Genomic DNA, 22,202 nt, shown 5'->3' with positions numbered 1-22,202 from the left:
ATCACATGAATTTGCTCGGGTTTCGAGGGGCTTTAAACAATTTAACTCTGTAATTTAACACTTTTTCGAGACAGACTCTCTGTAGGTGTGAATCAAAAGTTTTTAACTCCTTGTTTTGACCTTGATCTGATACACTTCATAATATTAATCCTGAATTATCCCTGAAATACCACTTAAAACATGAAAAGCTGAATTGACACCTTAAATGGAAGGGAATAATTTCACTTCACCACATTAACATTTTTTTTCCCTGAAAGGCAAGAAAGCCTTAATTATCCCTTAAATTAAACAGTGACATTAAAGATAAATGGAAAAAAATGTCAAATGAAATCCACCTTCATTTTTGTAAAGTCATTTGTGTTCAGGTAAGATGAAGGGGAAACTCAGCGGTCTGCTGTGTTTCCAGGTAAAAAGTAAAAGCACTTCAGAAGAGTTTTATGTCGTGGTGATTATAGCTGCAGTCTATGGAGGGGAAATCTTCCCCCAGTTTATTCAATTTAAATTTAAATACAAGAAATCTGATCAACACCACCTTTGAATACAGCATTTTAATCATTACAAATATAGTTTCGTTGTCTTTATTAATTAAAAAAAAAAAAAAATCAGGTCATTCTGTTGCTAAATTTTATTTGTCTTCATCTTCTTATTTTTGTTTTTATCTTTTTTTTCTGTGGTGTTCATTTGCTCTGCTAATTCTTTTGCGGTTTTTTCCCCCTGATATTTATTATTATTATTGTTGTTGCTGCTTTTCCGTTTTTTTTACACCTACATTCCGGTCTTTTTTTTTTTTTTTTTTTTTTTTACTAATTTACTCCTGACCGTCATCCCATGTTTATTTATTTATTTGTTTATTTATAGTGGTTAGTGATGTTGTTGGCTGTGAGGACCGGCCGCTGCTGACACTGCAGGTGTGAAACTGCACCGTGATCCCACCTGCCAATCACATATTTAGGATGGACGGAGGGAGGGGAAACAGGGAGGGAGGAGAGAGAGAGAGAGAGAGAGAGAGAGAGAGAGAGAGAGAGAGAGAGAGAGAGAGAGAGAGAGAGGCAGAGGGAGGAGGAGACAGGAGAGGAGAAGAGGAAGAAGAAGAAGAAGAGGAGGAGGAGGAGGAGTGTGATGCTCGGAGCTCGGCAGCCTCAGTCTGCTCTAACATGCTGCTTCATCAGGCCAGCGGTAAGAAAACCCTCCGCATGTCTTTCTTTCTGTGTGTGTGTGTGTGTGTGTGTGTGTGTGTGTGTGTGTGTGTGTGTGTGTGTGTGTGTGTGTGTGTGATGCTAAATGTGCTGTAAGCTGCTTTACATGTCAGGGTTTCATCTGCAGGAAGCAAACAGCCCGCCGCTTCCTCTGTCGAGCCTCTCATCACATGTACCGATACGCGCGCGCGTGTGTGTATGTGTGTGTGTGTGTGTGTGTGTGTGTGTGTGTGCAGCCGTGTCCCAGCAGGCTGCTGTGATGTGCTGCGGGCTCGCGGCTCGCGCGGCGGCTCCGCCTGCCTCCTCACTGCAGCAGCGCCGCTCGCAACTTCGCAACGGCTGTAAATATAGAAACTGATGCGTCACACACACACGCTGACGTAGAGAGGCTAACGACAGCAGCACACTGCACAGGTGCATGTCACACACACACGCACTCACACGCACGCACGCGCACACACACACACACACACACACACACACACACACACACACACACACACACACGGACACACAAAAGAAAAAAAGGCTGAAGTGAGGAGCCGCATTTCTTGACATCTCCATCACCTGGGTTATCACCATCACTATTATTATTATTATTATTATTATTATTATTATTATCGTCATTATGAATCGATCATACACGGTGTCATCGGTCCACCTCGCTGTATGTGTGTGTGTGTGTGTGTGTGTTTGTGTGTGTGTGTGTGTGTGTGTGTGAGGATCAACAGATGCTTCCTGCTCCATGCTGCCTGTGATGTTACATAACAGGCTGTGTGACGTCAGCGCGGCGCGCGGCACGCCGTGCGTGCAGAGCAGCAGGAACTGATCTGACCCATTTTCAGTGAGCACGAGGAGGCAAGATGGCGGCAGCTTCTCCATGAGGACAAGCCAAGGCCTGCTGTGTACTCTGTGTACTCTGTGTAGTAACCAGCATCCTGCTGTGTACTCTGTGTACTCTGTGTAGTAACCAGCATCCTGCTGTGTACTCTGTGTACTCTGTGTAGTAACCAGCATCCTGCTGTGTACTCTGTGTACTCTGTGTAGTAACCGGCATCCTGCTGTGGTACTCTGTGTACTCTGTGTAGTAACCAGCATCCTGCTGTGTACTCTGTGTACTCTGTGTAGTAACCGGCATCCTGCTGTGGTACTCTGTGTACTCTGTAGTAACCAGCATCCTGCTGTGTACTCTGTGTACTCTGTAGTAACCAGCATCCTGCTGTGGTACTCTGTGTACTTTGTGTAGTAACCAGCATCCTGCTGTGTACTCTGTGTACTCTGTAGTAACCAGCATCCTGCTGTGTACTCTGTGTACTCTGTAGTAACCAGCATCCTGCTGTGGTAGTTTGTGGTAACTCTCCTCCTCACCGCGGTCGTACCACAGATTTACCAAGATAAATAAAAAATGTTTTGTTGTATCAGCTGGAAAAATGTATTAGCAGGTTTGGGGAAGGGACAGGGGTGTGCACGGCAGTAGTGCATGGTGCGTGTGCACGGCAGTAGTGCGTGGTGCGTGTGCACGGCAGTAGTGCACGGTGCGTGTGCACGGCAGTAGTGCACGGTGCCTGGCCAGAGGTCAGAGGTCAAGACTTTCAGACTGTTTTTTCTGTCCGCCTGTTGTGCAGAGAACTGCAGAGCCTCTGTAGCGCCCCCTGCTGTGTGATCAGGAACTGCACTGTGACCACGCTGAGGTCAGGAGCAGTAACGTGTTACATCACTGCGTCACAGTGTCATGTGATCACAGCGCCGCCTGTGTGTGTGACGGTTTGTCAGCGTCATGAGGACAGTCAGCCGGGCTGCTGTGTGACAGGCCAGCTGCTGAAACTAAACAAATCAATTAAATGATTTAATTTGTGAGTTCCTGCCAGGTGGTCATGTGTCACGGCGCCTGCGGGACGTCTCACCCAAACCTTTCAGCAACTCCACTGCTGCCTGTACAGTCGGGCTTAAAGGTCAAAGGTTAAAGGTCACAATCTCCTTCAGAGGAAGACGTCTCTTCCGTCTCCTGTCTCTGTCTGTGATTGGTCCAGACGTCACATGACCACTGGCAGCGACACGAGGCTTTCAGGACGCTCGTGCAAAGAGGAAAAGAACCAAATCTGGTCGTGTTAAACATGAAAACTATAAAAAATGTTTGGAGGAAAGTCCCTGTGATGAGCAAAAACTGTTGTTATTGCATTTAAAATAATAATCCACAGCTTTCACAGAGTTTATGGGCTGGAGCAAAAACACACTGAGACACACACACACACACACACACTCACACAGCTGTGATAAAGAGGTTTTTCTTGTTCCAACATTACAGCGTCCGTGGTGGCAGATTAGACAGGTGTGCACGTGCGCAGGTGGACTTTGCTGCTGGTTCTGTCCCTGTGAGGCGTTCAGGGTCCAGCAGGTGGACTTTGCTGCTGGTTCTGTCCCTGTGAGGTGTTCAGGGTCCAGCAGGTGGAAGAAAGAGGCCAGGTTGAAAAATACAGAAGAAAAAAAAATGCAGAACTTAAAAAAGCGAACGCGGTCGCAGAGACACAGAACATCCTGTGCAACGTGTTCGCGAAATCATGTCACACACACTTTCACTGCACTTCACACACCTGGAGAGTTTGTGTGTGTGTATCAGTGTGTGTTACAGTGTGTGTTACAATGTGTGTGTCAGTGTGTGTTACAGTGTGTGTTACAATGTGTGTCAGTGTGTGTTACAATGTGTGTGTCAATGTGTGTTGAGGTGTGTTAAAGTGTGTATCAGTGTGTGTTTCATTGTGGGTCAGTGTGTGTATCAGTTTGTGTGTCAGTGTGTGTTGCGATATGTTACAGTGTGTGTATCAGTGTGTGTCATGTGTATATCAGTGTGTGTGTCAGTGTGTGTGTCAGTGTGTGTGTCAGTATGTGCATCAGTGTGTGTGTCAGTGAGCGTGTCAGTGTGTGTGTCAATGTGTTACTGTGTGTGTTAGTGTGTGTATCAGTGTGTGTGTGTGTCAGTGTGTGTATCAGTATGTGTGTGTGTGTGTGTGTGTCAGTGTGTGTATCTGTGTGTGTACATTAAACATTAACTGGCCAGCTGCTGCTCCTGGTTAATCTGATCCTGCAGGACAGAAACCGATCAACGCAAATCAATACTGATCAATAAGACTCTTCAGCTTATAAAACGCCTGCAGACAATCAATAAAACCCAGTCAGACCTGATCAGTGGGAAGACGAGAGCCTGGTGCTGCTTTGCTGATCTTTTAAATAACAACATAAGCACACGTAGATAGATAAATAAATAAATAAATAAAGTTCAGCAGAGCAGCAGTGCTTATTCTTCAGTTAATTAATTATTTATTTATTTATGGAGACATATTTTCAACAACAAAACATCTAAAACAACAAATGAGAAACTTTATAGATGTTCTACCAGAAAATACACAGGAACAAAATATGACCCATGTTGTGTGTGTGTGTGTGTGTGTGTGTATGTATATATATATGTGTGTGTGTGTGTGTGTGTGTGTGTATATATATATATATATATATATTTATACAGTACAGGCCAAAAGTTGGACACACCTTCTCATTCAATGCGTTTTCTTTATTTTCATGACTATTTACATTGTAGATTCTCACTGAAGGAATCAAAACTATGAATGAACACGTGGAGTTATGTACTTAACAAAAAAAGGTGAAATAACTGAAAACATGTTTTATATTCTAGTTTCTTCAAAATAGCCACCCTTTGCTGTGATTACTGCTTTGCACACTCTTGGCATTCTCTCGATGAGCTTCAAGAGGTAGTCACCTGAAATGGTTTTCCAACAGTCTTGAAGGAGTTCCCAGAGGTGTTTAGCACTTGTTGGCCCCTTTGCCTTCACTCTGCGGTCCAGCTCACCCCAAACCATCTGGATTGGGTTCAGGTCCGGTGACTGTGGAGGCCAGGTCATCTGCCGCAGCACTCCATCACTCTCCTTCTTGGTCAGATAGCCCTTACACAGCCTGGAGGTGTGTTTGGGCTCATTGTCCTGTTGAAAAATAAATGATGGTCCAACTAAACGCAAACCGGATGGGATGGCATGTCGCTGCAGGATGCTGTGGTAGCCATGCTGGTTCAGTGTGCCTTCAATTTTGAATAAATCCCCAACAGTGTCACCAGCAAAACACCCCCACACCATCACACCTCCTCCTCCATGCTTCACAGTGGGAACCAGGCATGTGGAATCCATCCGTTCACCTTTTCTGCGTCTCACAAAGACACAGCGGTTGGAACCAAAGATCTCAAATTTGGACTCATCAGACCAAAGCACAGATTTCCACTGGTCTAATGTCCATTCCTTGTGTTTCTTGGCCCAAACAAATCTCTTCTGCTTGTTGCCTCTCCTTAGCAGTGGTTTCCTAGCAGCTATTTGACCATGAAGGCCTGATTGGCGCAGTCTCCTCTTAAAAGTTGTTCTAGAGATGGGTCTGCTGCTAGAACTCTGTGTGGCATTTATCTGGTCTCTGATCTGAGCTGCTGTTAACTTGCGATTTCTGAGGCTGGTGACTCGGATGAACTTGTCCTCAGAAGCAGAGGTGACTCTTGGTCTTCCTTTCCTGGGTCGGTCCTCATATGTGCCAGTTTCGTTGTAGTGCTTGATGGTTTTTGCGACTCCACTTGGGGACACATTTAAAGTTTTTGCAATTTTCCGGACTGACTGACCTTCATTTCTTAAAGTAATGATGGCCACTCATTTTTCTTTAGTTAGCTGATTGGTTCTTGCCATAATATGAATTTTAACAGTTGTCCAATAGGGCTATTGGCTGTGTAGTAACCTGACTTCTGCACAACACAACTGATGGTCCCAACCCCATTGATAAAGCAAGAAATTCCACTAATTAACCCTGATAAGGCACACCTGTGAAGTGAAAACCATTTCAGGTGACTACCTCTTGAAGCTCATGGAGAGAATGCCAAGAGTGTGCAGAGCAGTAATCAGAGCAAAGGGTGGCTATTTTGAAGAAACTAGAATATAAAACACGTTTTCAGTTATTTCACCTTTTTTTGTTAAGTACATAACTCCACATGTGTTCATTCATAGTTTTGATGCCTTCAGTGAGAATCTACAATGTAAATAGTCATGAAAATAAAGAAAACACACTGAATGAGAAAGTGTGTCCAAACTTTTGGCCTGTACTGTATATATATATATTTATCAGCTGGTATTCCTGAACAGCAGCCATCTCTGATCCAGAGGAAAAAACTGGTCCCAGTCTCTGGTGTCCAATCATGAAGCTGCTTGGTCTGGGAGGGGGCGGAGCCAGAGACCATCAGTCAACACTGACATCTGCAGTGTGTGTGTGTGTGTGTGTGTGTGTACCCAGACAGCTTGGTCGCAGATCTGTAGGCTCCAGCAATGACTCATCAGTGAGCTGAAATTCACTGACACACACACACAAAGACGGTTGCTGGCACTGGGGGTGAGGACACACACACACACACACACACACACACACACACACACACACACACACACACACACACACACTCGCACGCACGCACGCACGCACACACACACACACACACATACACACACACACACACACACACACACACACACACACACACACACACACACACACACACATACACACCAGCTGAGCTGCTGATTTATTTGAGAATTACAGGGGTTTCCAAAGTGGTATCCGGGGACCCACAGGAGTCTTTGAAGGTCCTCCTGAAGGTCCTCAGCAAAATGATAAATAAAAATAATTATTTTCTTTCAGTTTTCCTCCTGGTTATTTTCTTGTAACTTTTTACTAATTTATTGTTAATTTGCTCATCTTCTTTTCCCCATGTTTTTGAAAGAGATTAAGTGAATTTGCTCAGTTTTCAAAGGGTTAAATACTTTTGTTTAAATGTCTCTGAATGCAGCCTAAGGCTGATCTTAAAGTCAGTTCACTTATTGATCGGAAGTCAGTGTTGGGACTTTAGGTCTGCTGTATTGTGGTAGTTTTTCTTAGTTTTCGTCAGAACTTTGACAGCAGCATTTTGAGTAAGTTGTAGTTGCTGATGAGCTTTTATTTCGAAAAGCATGAGAAATGAAGGCCTGGGTTAAAGCCTTTCTAGGACTTTCTTGGACACAAATCCTCTGACATGCAATATTTTTTAGATGGTAATAAGCTGATGAAATTACTGATTTGATACCACTGTTTACATGTTTGCATACATTTCTGACCTGATCTAGTTATGAGACAATCAAGGCAGGTGGAACCATTATGTCTGTCTTTCTGAGCACCAAATATAGTTACCTCCGTGTCTGTTTAGGTGAACAAAATTCTTTCATTTATTCAATGCACTAACAGAGTATATCAACAGGTCCACAGTCGCCTGGTGTGTTATGTAGATTTTTCTGTCATCTGCATATTTTGGTAGACAACATCATGATCTTGTAAGATTTTGGCCTAAAAACACTGATGATATTTGTTTTTCTCCTCCAGGTCATGTGACTTCTCATGGAGGATGACCAGCTGGCGTTAAGCGCACTCCCAGAGGGCAGGAAGTCTGCGGTAAGGGGAGGGACCATGGGAGAGGGAGGACCGCTCCACACCGAGGGGAACGCCCTCCTCAAAGCTGTCTTCCAGGGAAAGCTGAGGCTAACCCGCCTGCTGCTAGAGGGTGGCGCCTACATCAATGAGGGCAACGAGCGTGGCGAGACTCCCATCTCAGCTGCTTGCATAGCGAGCTATGATGACCCGCAGACCCGCCAGAGGATGGTGCGATATCTTCTGGAAAAAGGCGCCGATCCAAACATCCCAGATAAGAGTGGAAGAACGGCGTTGATGCACGCCTGCGCCGAGCAGGCTGGGAAGGAGGTGGTCTCTTTACTGCTGGAGAATGGAGCCGACCCCAGCCTCAAAGACTACTCTGGCTCTTCCGCCCTGGTGCATGCCATCAACAAGGGAGACCGCGACACTTTGCAGGTGTTGCTGGATGCTTGCAAGGCCAAAGGCAAGGAGGTGATCATCATCACCACCGACACATCACCATCAGGCACCAAGAAGACAAAGCAGTACCTCAACTCTCCTCCCTCACCGGGTATTGTGGACAAGCTCTCTCCCACTTGCATGTCACCCTCTGAGGTGGAGATTGGGACTTCTGGCTCCCCGGCCACAGACAAGTCCAAGGAGGAAGAGGGAATCTTCAGCTTTGCGCTTACCTCTGCTTTACCCTTACCGTCTGCACGACCCCCAGGGGAGAAGAGGCCGCCCCCTCGCAAACTATTGAAGAGGCTGAACTCTGAGCCATGGGGCTTGGTGGCCCCCTCAGTGTTGAGTGGAGTTCCCCAGGAGAGGGTGGATGGCGGTCTGGAGGAGGAGGGCAGCTGTGATCTTACCAAGACGATCACAGAGATGAACGGCCTGTCCATCTCAGAGCCGGCGAGACCTCTCTTGTCACGCCGACACAGCATTGAGACTCACGACCCCTGTTCCCCCAAACTCATTGACCGGTCCTGCTCTGAGGATTGCGCTGCTCTCTGTGGTTCCTCCTGGGCCGACAAGGTCCAACAGCACCAGATTCTGTACCGCAGGAACACCGCCCCAGAGTCCCAGGAGAACGCTGGTGGAGCCGCAGCAGTGGCCGCACGGGCCCTGGCTCATCCCAAACTGACTCGAATGGAGCACTATGAGTCGGACACCCATCTCTGCCCTGAGTCCATCCCGGGATCTCCAGACTCTGGTAGAGTGTCAGTGGAGCGGAGGAGGTACAACGCCTCCCCACTCTCTCTGCTTACAGCCTCATCCAGGGAGTCTCTGGAGAACATTCCCAACTCGGTTTCCCCCATGACCATGCGCAGACGTCCCCTCCTGGAGAGGCGGGGTTCTGGGACCCTCCTGCTGGACCATATCTCCCACACTAGGCCCGGCTTCCTGCCTCCACTCAACATCAACCCCCAGAGGCCCATCCCAGATATCCGAGCCAACGGCAAGCCCACCTCACCTGTCCACTCTGGACACAAGATACTGGTGCCCGTAGCCCCAGCCTCACCCAAACGGGGCCCGGACTTCAAGATGAAGAAGAAGTTGATGAGGAGGCACTCCATGCAGACGGAGCAGATGAAACAACTTTCCACCTTCCAGGAGATTTTGTCTGAGAAGGTCATCGAGTCAAATGGGGATTGATTAAAGAGCGTGCCAAATCATGGCATGATTACGCGATTACATTTGGGGAGAGAGGTATTTACTGTGAAGCCTTCTTCATCAGATCATATCCATAATCTTACCAATGAACCTAATTCCGTCTTCAGAGCACGCTTTGTTCTTTTAGAGTTTGGTTTGGCTCTGCCCTCTCTCTCGGTCATCGTTTGCTGACGTTTCCATGTTAAGACCACCAGGATCACCTGAGTGTTTCCAGTCAGCACTATCACAGGAAGCTCATCAGGAAAATGGGGGTGAAAAGTCAAAGACGTTTACAACACATTTGTACGCTTCCTCCGAATTTTCATCCATATTGTTTATTCCAGTTAAGCTGTCAAAAACTAATTAAGAGTAAAGGAAAACACTTCTGACTTATTAGATGTTTACAAATGCACAATTTGCACCAATGTCATGTTCATTTTTCCATTGTGAAAAATGATATTTTTGCCCATGGAATCATTGTGTATATGTTATTACTACTGGAAAGAACCAAGGAACATTTAACTGGCAAAAAAGTATGAGGAGAGGGAAGAGAAGAATGCCTCTCCTCATCACCACCCATTTTGAAATTATACAGTGTTGATTTAAGCATCTCTTGAAACACAAACATGTCATTTATTCATCAGGTATTTAAGCTACCTATTTAAATATTAATTTATCTCCAGGTTACTTCATTTATGAGCTATTGTTTTGATTGCAGAATGTGGAAGTGTGAGACTACCTATTGCGCTGTATGTACTGTAATTACCTACATATTGGTCAAAATAATAGTTGATATTACTATCTAAATACTCCATTTGTTCCTCTCTCTAATGAGTTGTCTTTAGTTTGTAGTTCTAAGAGACATTTTGGCCACCGCTGGCCTATCCTATCCTGACAACTATGTGTGATTTATAACCATGACAGTGTTAAAAACACTGTGATATTATTATCTAATTTGTGTTTAGATCCAGTAAATTGAAGTGTGGTTGCTTACATACAAAATTCCAAAGAAATTCCACGGACAACAGCTCGTTTTCATTTTGAGCAGACCATCGACATTTGGAGGATTTCAACCCAAACAGCATCACAGCAGGAACCAAGCTCCTAGCCCACCAGACTGTAAATACTGTAGAGATTTGACTGACCTCATCTGTTTTAATGAAATATTGTCCGTGCAATATAGACTGTGCTGTAATGTCAGTCTCACTCAGTGTGAAGTGGTCTTCACCAACCTGCCCAAAAAGCAATGAAGCACTTCTGAGTGTCCGGTCACCACAAGGACAGATGTTGGGCTGATGGGAGAGCCTTGAGCTGGGAATTAACCAGCTGGTAAATATCTACTCGTAACTGGTAAGTTACAAATGATGGCCTTGTAGATGTTTAGAACAGAATAGGACTCCAGATGACGGCCTGAACATCTACAGAGACATGCACGACTAGACTACACATCCACGGGAAACTTCCTGTTCTAGGCTAAACATCAATAGAAATGTAGAAGACTAGACTAAACATCCACTGCAATTGTCATTTTCTAGTCTAAACCTGTAAACAAAGACAAAAGATCTGGAAAAGCTGTTTTCTGGTCCAAACAAAAGTGAAAATGTAGATCTGAACCAGTGGCTCTCAACCTCGGGGTCAGGACCCCCTCCCAGGGGCTTGTGAGATAGTTTTTGGGGTCGCAAAATGACCAAGACACACACACACACACTCAAGAAGTTTGCAAAATTATATTTTTTTTTTTTCAGATTTTACTCTTGTTTCTATTTTCTTGTGAAATACTGACAAGTTTTATAATGTTAATCTATAATATTTAGGCAAATGAACCAACCTGAACTGGTGGCCTTTCTTAAGGTGGACCGTTCCCCACTCTGGGACAGGGGGTCCTGTGTGGGCACTGGTTTGTTTTAAGGGGTCACTGGCCAAAAAAGATTGAGAACCACTGGCCTAATCATCATTGGAAACATCCTATTCTAGTCTGCCAGGAAAAATGGAGAAAGTGTCTGGTGGATTTTTGGATTTAGGAACCAGTATCGTGTCTTGGGGTCTCAGCCAGAGCAGGACATGAACTGAAACCTTCTGATGTCTTGAGTCTTACCACGCCGACGCCGGTTTCCTTCTCTGTTTGAGTCAGAAATGTCTTACAAGGAGCTGACCTGTCCTAAGTGCTAAGAGGTTTGATATTGACCTTGTGATGACTTTATTGTATGTAGATTACTTGAAGTTTATGATAAACCCAAACAAAAAGAAAGTATTTTTGTATGCCTGTTAGCAGAAAGTAAAGTTGAATATGTAATCTATTTTTCTTCCTTCACTTTAATTGTAATTCAACTGTGGAATAAATATTGGTTTCATGTTCAAAAACAGATCAAACCGGAACAGCTGAACTTATTTAACCCTTTAATATTTCACAGGAAAACTTAAAACCTTGGATCATTTGACTAGTGACCTTATGACATAATTTTAAATCCATGCATCAACGTCAGCTTTTAATTTCTTGTTTAACTATTTATTTGAATAAGTATGCTAAGGGGTCAGGGGTCGTTGGGAGTCTCATATTAAATGAATAATTATAAATGTAGGTCCATGTTATTTTTAAAACCTTTTTTGAAAATTTTCTAGTAATTTTAATTTTAATTTTCCTTTTTTTTAATGTTGTCTTTTACCCCCCTGCATGGCTGCAGTTTTGGGTCGGCTTGGTCCCAGTTGGGTTCAGGCAGAGAATTAAAGCGCTATTAAATTCAAGTGAATCTGCACAGGTTTCAAAGAGCTAAAGACTTTAACACTGTAGGCAAAATGTCTGGTTTCATGTCAGGGTCCACAGCCCCCCATGTGAAGTCCATAAAGCCACTTCAGATGGGGGCCGTGGCTTAATGAACTTAATGAACCTCCAGGTCTGGAGCAAGAAAAAAAACCCTGTCAGACGTGTTGAGTGCTCAGTCGCCTGCAGGGGGCAGAAAACACTCCAGACTCCGTCAGCGAGGTCCAGCTGGAGCCGCGTTGCTGTGATTTGATGTTTATCTTCAGCTGTGAGGAGGAGGATGAAGGTCCTGGGTGACACCCAACGTGTTGCAACACTCACACAACTTCCAACCACTGTTGTAATTTAATCTTCAGTGGTTGCAGTGTAGTAGTTTAGTGATGTTCACACCTATTTCAGACAATAAATACAAAGTTTTATGGAGATAGATTGAAGATAGATTGAAGATTGATATTCAGCTTATTCAACTTGAACTCTGACAAATGGTGGTAAGATTAAACCGCAAAAAAGAAAATGTTCAAACGATCCCTCAGACATTTACCTCTTTCCTTTATTTCTAGTGAATTTAAACTAACCTCATATTGGTGAGGACCCCTGGAGCACCTTCAAGGGCCCCTGGGGGCCCCAGACCCTGCTTTGAAAACCAGTGTTGTAGTTTGTTTCCACCTGTGTTGAAGTGAGACTGGGGTTTCTGCCGACAGCAAAGTGGCGCCACCAAGTGGCCAACAGAGTCAAAGCACCAGCAGTGAAGTTGATAGATAGATAGATAGATAGATAGATAGATTTTATTGATCCCAACCAGGGAAATTCTGGACTCTATTTCCACGTTATATGACGCAGAAAACGTCACGTTACCATGACAACAAAGAGTTGGTTGACGCCCCAAATGCTTCCTGTGGCGTCTATTTCAGACGTTGTGGCAGTTCTAGGCCTAAGTCTGTCGGGTTACCTAACTCGTCGAAAACTGACAAGAAACAGGTGCCTAAAGAGTCGACATGTGACCCTGACCATTCGCCTGGCTGCTGATGCATTGGGAGTGAGAACTGTGTTCCCAGAAGTGTGGGTGTTGTTTTCCTGGATGGTGTTTCCTTATAACCTCAATAAAAACGTCCTGCTGGGATCTTTACCCCTGGTCGCCACCTCAGACTCGGGTTACTCATTAACAGGGAGGCAGATAAAAGCAGCGAGGAAGCAGAGCGGCTCATCTCAGCTCATCATGTCTGCGTCGGTGGCGTCTTCATCGTTGGCCGGTGTGACGGTCATCACCCAGGTTTACCCTGCAGCCCCGGGGGCCCAAGGGGGCCCGCCGCTGGGCCCCCAGGGTGCCACACAGAGACGGTTGCTGGCACTAGGGGTGAGGACACACACACACACACACACACACACACACACACACACACACACACAGCATTGGTTTTTAATAAGCTCTGTTTTTGTTTATCTCAGCTGCATAATTACAAAATTCATCATTATATGTTGATATTTTGACAGCTATCACACATTTGCTCCTTTAAATCCTGGCTGAAGGCTTTTCTGTTTGCCTGACTTTTGTTAAATTAACTTTGAGGCTTTTGGTTAAAACTTTACGTTGCAAAATAACTTTTACTCTCCTGTTCGATTGGTCTTATTTAGTTTGAGATTTTTTTTTCTATTTAAATCTTCTTTAATTGTAATTAAATGTATTTTTATTACTCGTGTTGCCTGTGTTGGTCTGTGTAAAGACCAACACAGTTTTTGTTTGTTTGAATTAATGGTAGTGATAAGAAATATGAGTCTGTGTTATAATGTTTGGATTGACCAAATAAACTGTATTCATATTCAAATTCATATTCATAAAGAACAAATTAAGTTGCCTTGCCCAGCAGCCAGTGGGAGAGTCAAACAACAGCTTAAAGATCAGGGAGATTTTTTTATTTTATTAATTTTTTTTATTAGATTTGTGTAAAACACTTTTCCTATGTGACCTTTGGCCACGCCCACTTTTCCTCTCCTGCCAGGGTTTTATTTCTTGTCCCCTGCAGTCTGATTGATTATCAGTTTTACTGACGTTTATAGGCTAATATTTATTTTTTTAAAAAAGACTGATTAATCATTATCAAGTTATTAACTGCCAATATGTCCCAACATGGAACAGCCGTATGAGTGTCTGTGTGTGTGTGTCTGATGTTCAGTGTTTCTGTTGAGTTTGTGCTCTGCAGCCTCTTCACCAATGTGTGCGAAATTCACATGGATTTTTAGAAAATGCTTATCAGTATTATTATTATTATTGTTGTTGTTGTCCACACTCAAGGAATTAAATCAATTTCTTCTAACCTTTTATTTTCTTTATCTTTATTTGTATCTTATTTCATCTTATATTTTATCTGTCTATTTTTCTTAATCTTAATTATATTTCCTTTACTCCTCTTACTTCTTCTGTATTTTTATGTGAAATTGAGTTTATATATTTTATTCTGTTATTTCAAGCTTTTCACACGGAGCGTCTTGAATCCACCTCTCTGTGTGAAACCTGCTTGTGACTAAAAATTCCCTCTTTCCTGCTGATTTACTTTACTTCTTTGAAATTCTATGAAAGGTGTAACTGTTATCAATAATATTGTTGTTGTATTTTATTGTCCCTGCAGACGGTGCAGATCATGATCGGCCTGCTGGTCCTCCTCTTCGGGATCGGGATGGTGATCCTCCCAAACTCGATCGCCGTGTACAGCGGCATCTTCGTGTGGGGAGCCGTGTTTGTGAGTCTGTCAAGTTATTCTAGTCATAAATCTGAAAGAAACACTGTGTTTTGGTTAGATGCATATTTATTTGTTGGTTTATTTGCAGTGTATAACAGTTAGAACATTATGATGGAAGTATATGAGGCCATTCCCATGTTCAGTTATATGCCATAAGTTGGTGCAATAATTTTTGGGTTGATACCATTTGTTACATAGATTTGGTACAACATTTAACCATGTTTGACCCCCGGGGAATTGGCACAAAAAGTAAAAAAGTCACAAGACCCTGAGGAACACCACAGAAAAATTCAGGCTTTGATTTGGTGCCAAAAACTTTTGACATTTTCAGATTTCTTTAAGAGCTGCATTTTTCGTTGATTGGATGTTGAGTGTTGTGTTGTGGAATCCACAAGAGTCTCAGCTTTCCAGTCAAAGCCAACTGATGCAGCTCCAAGACTGTTTAGGCCCCAGTCTGCACACACACACCATTTTACAACAGGCCACAAGAACACATGTGGACTGCAGGCTTTGTGGCCCAAACTGCATGGGATTAGCAGAAGGTGGGCATGTCTGCAAAGGGGATAGCTGTGGCTGCCCAGAGAACCCATTTTCATTGAGACACTTTGCAGTCATACTTAGCCGCCTTGCTGGCGGCCCAGCATGACCTGCTGGTACCAAGAGATTCCTCAGGTCGTCTGGTTTCATATGATTCAGTAACGGGTAGCAGATTCACTTTGAACAGTGACTGGTAACAGTAATAATGATGTTATGAGTGAGGTGATGCTGACGGTGCTGAATATGTGTGTCCTGCAGTACATCCTGGCAGGCTCTCTGACGGTGGCTGCCACCAGGTCCATGGACCGCTGCAAGGTCAGTACGCCCACTTCCTGTCCCTCATCACTGAAACAGAGACACCGACACCTCCTGCACACCCGGGGCTCCCGCACTTTTAACAAAATCATTTTCAGGACATATTCAGTGACTTAAACACATGAGGTGTCAGGCGCCCCGGTGGTTCACCTGGTGGAGGTCGACCACCTCACCGGGTTCGAATCCGAGCCCTAAGGCCTTCAGCTGCAGGTCATGCCCTGTCTTTCATGTCTGTTTTATTATTTTCTTCATGGTTTATTTGATAGGGACTGACACAGTTTACACAGACAAACTGAAAACAGCTATCAAAAGCAGCATCATGGTGTTTGTAGAGGATGCTTGGACACCCTTCCAAGAAAGGGCTTTTGTAAAAATAAGAAATTAAAATGAAAAGGAATAGACAGTAAGAAACTAGATCTCTCTAATCTCTCTCTCTTATGGCAGCATATATAAAAAAACAGAGGCTGGTGAGGTGGAGGAATATTCCAAGAAAAGAAATCAGAATTTTCAAAAACTAGTTTTTAGAGTTTTTTTCTTGTAAATTTATGACTTTAATCCTGAAGATTGTCAGGTTTATCCCTCACCTGGCAGCGGCCTTGACACTCCAGTGCAGGGGCGGGAATATTTACACATTTAAAAAAGCTTTATTGCAACGTGGTCAGCTCACATGAGGTGGTGTCGCTCTGCCCGGCAGGTGAACGCGGCCCTGACCCTCAGCATCATCGCTACCCTGCCCTCTGGTGTCGCCATCATCCTCCACTTTATTGACACCAGTGGGCTCGGCATGATCGGTTGCTATGGATACTATGACTGTTACGAGTGGCAGGTAGGACATTTCATCAGGTTTCAAACACTGAAACGGTTTCCTCTGCCACGAATTTACTACAGCAGTTTGTTGTTGATGAGCGCAGTGGTTCTTTTTGCAAAAAAAAAAAAAAAAAAATCACATTGAAAGGGGGGTGAAACTCAAAATATTTCATGGCAGAGCAGCACTGTTGCTCTGATCTCTGTGGCTCCATAGGACTTTTTAAGATTTTCAAATGATTTTTATGCAGATTTTTCAATTTTTTTTTACTGCAATTTTTACTATTATAATGTTAATTAAACATTTGTTAGTTTGAGACAAGGTTTGTGTTGGCTTTTAACACTTGAAATTTTGACACTGCAATTTTCAAGTTTAGTACAAATGAATAGTGGCCCTATATATCAGTTATCAGTGTCCTGGATTAGTAATAATCAGTCTGGTGTCTCTCCTGGCCGTGTTAGAAGTCTGACTACAGCTTCCTGTCTTCCTCCAGATTCTGTCACAGGCCATGTCAGGCGTCTTGGGTGTTTTCTCCCTGCTGGAGTTCATCGTGGCCATCACTGTCGCCGTGGAAATCTGTAAAGCTAAAAGCCACTCCAACACCCAGGTGAGTTGGCCACGCGACATGCCAACAGATTTTAAACTTTGACATTTCCCTTTGCTCTCCGTCTGAAAAGAAGATAAATTTCATGATGAGGAAATTTGGAGAAATGAAGATTTTCTCATGACAGCAGCAGCTTGAAGCTCTTTAACTGTCATGTCTTGCAGTCGGCGTTCATTGTGAGCAACAACTTACCTTCAGGCCTCCCAGCAAACATGCAGGCTCCGCCCACTTCAGCCGTCATCTACCAGGTTGGTGTAAATCTGCGCAGTCGTGAATGTTGCAGATGTGTTTTACAGATGATGTGTTGTTTTGCAGAAGTTTTGTTTTACAGATGTGTTGATTTGCAGATGATGTGTTATACAGATGATGTGTTGTTATACACATGATATATTCTTTTGCAGACCGTGGAGCTTCCTAAAGAACTAGAGAACCGAGGAGCTGCTAATCTGGACGAGCCGCCGGCATACAGCACCACCGTGCATTGACCAATCAGAATCAAGTATTCAACATAGTCCTGTAATAAATAAACACTGTTAACTGCAGCGTGTGTCTTGATGTTTCAGTGTGGAGTGGAAAGTTGTGATTCCAGCTGTTAGCTGTGCATTAAAGAGAACATCCAGAATGTAAGCCCACCTATTCAAATGAGCGGTGTGGTGTATTAAAGGTGCATCCTGGTGCTTTTGAATGTTTGTCCCATTTACTACAACCTCCCCATCTTCTCCATGTCAGCAAACATTTATCAAATCCTGTGATATTACACTGATCATGCATGGGGAGTGCCAGCACTTCATTTTGTGGTGACAGCAACACACAGCAGACGTTTGAGCACATTCAAACTTTTATTTAAACATGAAGTGGAAAAGCTTGAGTGCCTGACAGGAATAAAATATAAAACTGCTCAGATGTTTGACAGAAACATCTGCACGTGACTGGAGCTTCAGATTAATAAAAACACAGAAACACAGGAAACACAGAGAGAGAGACTGACAGCAAATATTTCCAGATCTGACCGCCCTCCCAGTGAAGCTACACCGGTCCACATGGAGACAAGACAAGACCCTGCGTGAGCTGGCAGCACCAAATTGGTGGCTTCAGAGGCCACTCTTCCTCCGTGATCCACCTCAAAAATGGCCATCGCCTCCTATCTCTACAGAGCCACAGGTGGTGTCTCACCACCAGATGTGTCCACTTAGATTTGCTGAGTAACACTGAGGCGATTCATCGCACGCAGAGGCACTCCTTCCAAGGTTCTTTCAGATCAGGGGACGAACTTCCAAGGGGCAGATAGAGAGCTTAAAGAAACATTTGCTGCAGTGGCGCCTCAGCTGCAAGAGGGTTTGCCAAACACCAGATTAGGTTTAAATTCAACCCCCCAGGAGCTCCACACTTTGGTGGTGCATGGGAGCGTGAGATACAGTCTGTCAAGAAAGTGCTACAAGGCTCAGCCTCTCCAAGAAGACGTCTTGCTGACAGTTCTAATAATAATAATAATAATAATAATAATAATTATTATTATTATTATTTGTATAGCACCTTTCATACAAGAATTGCAGCTCAAAGTGCTTCACAATAAAAAGAAGAACATTTGAAAACAATAAATAAAACATTAAAAACAGCATATAGTGGAATTAAAACGAAAGGCTAAAAACAAGAACTTTGAAATAAAACAAAAGATGCAAGTAAAGCAATAAAAGACAACAGTGTAGAATAAAATAGGAGCTAGTTAAAGGTTAGAGTGAAAAGGTAGATTTTTAGTCTTCTTTTAAAGATATCTAGTGAGCTGGATTCCCTGATGTCTAAAGGTAGTGTGTTCCAAAGCTTAGGGGTGTAAGCAACTAAGGCGGCATCCCCGATTTTCTTTCGACTGTTGTACCAATAAGGGGAATAAAGGGGCAATAAAGGGAACCAATAAGCAGCAGACGATCGCAGTGTTCTTTGGGGTGCATAGCCAGTAAGGGAGTTGGCAATGTAGCTCAGTCCTAGCCCATGAAGTGCTTTGTATACAAGTAGGAGAACCTTAAAGTCAACTCTAAATGTTACAGAGAGCCAGTGTAGGGCAGCTAAGACTGGACTAATATGCTCTCTCTTCATGGCTCTGGTTAATAAGCGAGCAGCAGAGTTATAGAGTAATAGAGGTGGAATGCATTCTTAATTCCAAGCCTACTGGCTACATTTCATCTGATGTGGCAGATCCAGATCACATCCAACATGTTGCTGATGGGGCGGCAGGACGCCTCCCTCCCACAAGTGACCTACGCTCCAGACACCCTCACCAGGAGGCGGTGGCGTCATTGCCAGATGATGGTGGACCACGTCTAGGTGTAGTTCATCAGAAGCTACCTACTGTCTCTTCAGGTCCACCAGAAATGGCGGCAACACACTGATGATCTTCTTCAGGACACTGTAGCTATGTTTACATGCGCAAAATTCTCCAATCCGATCTAAATCTTGGTTGATCGGAAATTCCAAATCCACTGTTTACATGTACACTAAATAAAATGATCCAATCATGACATGCGTATACATGCACCAAGCAAAATTCCCTATTCTGAGTGAAGAAGTATATATGTTCATTATATTTGTTCAGGCACTGTTCAGGACAGTGCAGATCCTATCCAATATTTTAGTCAGGCACTTACTATAGACACAGTTAGGGTCCTAATTGTTTACATTGCGGAGACGGTGGGAGAAGCAACATTAACGCCAGTCTCCGGTGTATTTCTCTGACAAGTGCGTTCGTGAAGAATTAACCACTTACAACCTGGTGGAGCTGCATTATCCTGTAATGCTCAAAGCTCAAAGCTCTTTATATAAAAGGAGGAAAAGGAAAATCTCTGTGCCCAGTCAGATGAGCTTTTATTTTGAAAAGCATGAGAAATGAAGGCCTGGGATAAAGCCTTTCTAGGACTTTCTTGGACACAAATCCTCTGACTTGCAATATTTTTAGATGGTAATAAGCCAATGAAATTACTGATTTGATACTGCTGTTGAAATTTTACGTCAAGATTTCTGACCTGACCTACTTATGACAGAATCAAGGCAGGTGGAACCATTATGTCTGTCTTTCTGTGCACCAAATATAGTTACCTCCGTGTCTGTTTAGGTGAATAAAATTCTTTCATTTATTCAATGTACTAACAAAGTATATCAACAGGTCCACAGTCACCTGGTGTGTTATGTAGATTTGTCTGTCATCTGCATATTACGGTAGACCAGTGGTTCTCAACCTTTTTGGGGTCCTGGACCTCCTGCTCGACCCTGAGGACCCCCAGTTTGTTAGAAAGAGCAGAAACTGCATTTTAAATTGCATTATGGCATTTAATTACTCTTTGAGGCAAATAAGAGCTTTCAGTTGTAACTTCCAGAACAAAACAACTTATGCAGTACTTGTGCAGTGTTTCCAGTTTTCTTTTCCCACAACACTTTCCTGCAGATGATCATGTTAAGTTTGTATTAACAGCGTCATGCAGTTACTTTAACAATGCAAATGGGAGCGAGATCTCTTATTAAATTTCTATGAATTAGGGCCTGCACACATTAGGGCCGTTTGCTCCGTATCGTGCTAAAGCAAAAATGCCCATCTCCCCAGTCCCCTGCTGGCCTGCACTCACATTACCTAAAGCCCAAACGCGCCCAAGCGCAATTGCCCCCGGTATGCACGTCATCATGTTGAAATACGACAACAGGCATGGTCCGATGTCATCATGAATCAATATAGTTCAAATACATTCATCATGTCTTCCTTTTATCTAAAAGACGTTTTTGTTCCTTTCAATCAGACATGGGATGTTTATTTACCTTGACAGTTTCAGAGGTAACTTCCTCCTTCTTCAGAAAGGTCCAACTGACAGCCGGAGCGGCACCTGTCAGATCTGGCAGACCTGTTGCTGGCTGGCACTGCGCCGGCCCCGGCCACGGCACCCGGTCAGGTCTGGTCTGCCGGATCTGACAGGTGCCGCGCACACAGACTGCTGTACTTTCATTATAAATCGACTTTTGTTTATACGCGGTTGCAGCAGCAGCAGCAGCGACCGCCCCCCCCGCTGCCCTCCTGGTAGAAAATCGCGCGTTAAAGTGCCCCTTTTTTTTGGTTGAAAACGCAGCAATAAAATGCCCTCTTAGTTGAAATTGATGTGCTAAATTGCCCTCTTGGTTGAAAATTCTGCGCTAATGTGCCCTCTTGGTTGAAAACGCTGCACCCCTAGTGCCCTCTTGGTTGAAAACACTGCACCCCTAGTGCCCTCTTGGTTGAAAATGCTGCACCCCTAGTGCCCTCTGGTTGAAAATGCCGCTGCTGCTGTGTATTTGGTCACAGTAGAGTTGTGATTCATGAGGTTTTTTTGCACGTGTATTTTCACATAGCCCTAGACCTATAGGTCAGAGCACTACTGTTATTCTATTTAGCTTGATTTTGCTTTCAAAAGGCACCAGATTGATGGATTTAAATGTACAATTTTCAAAAATTTTCTCCCGGGGGACCATGCCCCCGGACCCCCCTAGGGAGAGTGCCCTTTTTAAATGTACAATTATCAAAAATTTTCTCTCGGGGAAGCATGCCCCCCTGCCCTTCAAAAATCCTGTGCACACCACTGATCACACTAGTTAAATAATCCGGATTTTAGGGGCAAACGTGCTTGGGTGCTCCTTACACTTGCGAAACATATGGAATTGGGGGAAGGAGGTGGTCTCCTTACTGCTGAAGAACGGAGCCGACCCCCACCTCAAAGACTACTCTGGCTCTTCCGCCCTGGTGCATGCCATCAACAAGGGAGACCGTGACACTCTGCAGGTGTTGCTGGACGCTTGTAAGGCCAAAGGCAAGGAGGTGATCATCATCACCACTGACACATCACCGTCAGGCACCAAGAAGACAAAGCAGTACCTCAACTCTCCTCCCTCGCCGGGTATTGTGGACAAGCTCTCTCCCACTTGCATGTCACCCTCTGAGTTGGAGATTGGGACTTCTGGCTCCCCGGCCACAGACAAGTCCAAGGAGGAAGAGGGAATCTTCAGCTTCGCGCTTACCTCTGCTTTACCCTTACCTTCTGCACGACCCCCAGGGGAGATAAGGCCGCCCCCTCGCAAACTATTGAAGAGGCTGAACTCTGAGCCATGGGGACTGGCTTCC

At 44.1% G+C, this 22,202-nt stretch overlaps 2 protein-coding genes across 2 annotated transcripts; both read left to right on the top strand.

Annotated features, from left to right (window-relative positions):
* The first annotated feature begins 1,094 nt into the window (after nt 1-1,094).
* ankrd34a (ankyrin repeat domain 34A) lies at nt 1,095-9,871 on the top strand. Its single transcript, XM_030072820.1, has 2 exons — nt 1,095-1,176; nt 7,641-9,871. The coding sequence occupies exon 2, from the start codon at nt 7,656-7,658 to the stop codon at nt 9,321-9,323; it is 1,668 nt and encodes a 555-aa protein (XP_029928680.1). The 5' UTR covers nt 1,095-1,176; nt 7,641-7,655; the 3' UTR covers nt 9,324-9,871.
* Nucleotides 9,872-13,156: 3,285 nt separating this feature from the next.
* Nucleotides 13,157-16,686, top strand: LOC115374340 (membrane-spanning 4-domains subfamily A member 8-like). The gene is made up of 5 exons (XM_030073198.1): nt 13,157-13,432; nt 14,703-14,813; nt 15,609-15,665; nt 16,360-16,491; nt 16,651-16,686. The coding sequence occupies exons 1-5, from the start codon at nt 13,157-13,159 to the stop codon at nt 16,684-16,686; spliced, it is 612 nt and encodes a 203-aa protein (XP_029929058.1).
* The last annotated feature ends 5,516 nt before the right edge of the window (nt 16,687-22,202 follow it).

Source organism: Myripristis murdjan, chromosome 16 (genome assembly GCF_902150065.1).
Source record: "Myripristis murdjan chromosome 16, fMyrMur1.1, whole genome shotgun sequence".
Classification (NCBI taxonomy): domain Eukaryota; kingdom Metazoa; phylum Chordata; class Actinopteri; order Holocentriformes; family Holocentridae; genus Myripristis; species Myripristis murdjan.
This window is presented reverse-complemented; position numbering and strand designations above follow the sequence as displayed.

Bases quoted from the DNA above. Each gene is read 5' to 3' on its own strand.
- ankrd34a (XM_030072820.1), top strand. From the start codon at position 7,656: ATGGAGGATGACCAGCTGGCGTTAAGCGCACTCCCAGAGGGCAGGAAG.
- LOC115374340 (XM_030073198.1), top strand. From the start codon at position 13,157: ATGGTGTTTCCTTATAACCTCAATAAAAACGTCCTGCTGGGATCTTTA. The intron at 13,433-14,702 runs GTGAGGACACAC...TTGTCCCTGCAG, and splicing joins GACGGTTGCTGGCACTAGGG to ACGGTGCAGATCATGATCGG. The intron at 14,814-15,608 runs GTGAGTCTGTCA...TGTGTCCTGCAG, and splicing joins TCGTGTGGGGAGCCGTGTTT to TACATCCTGGCAGGCTCTCT.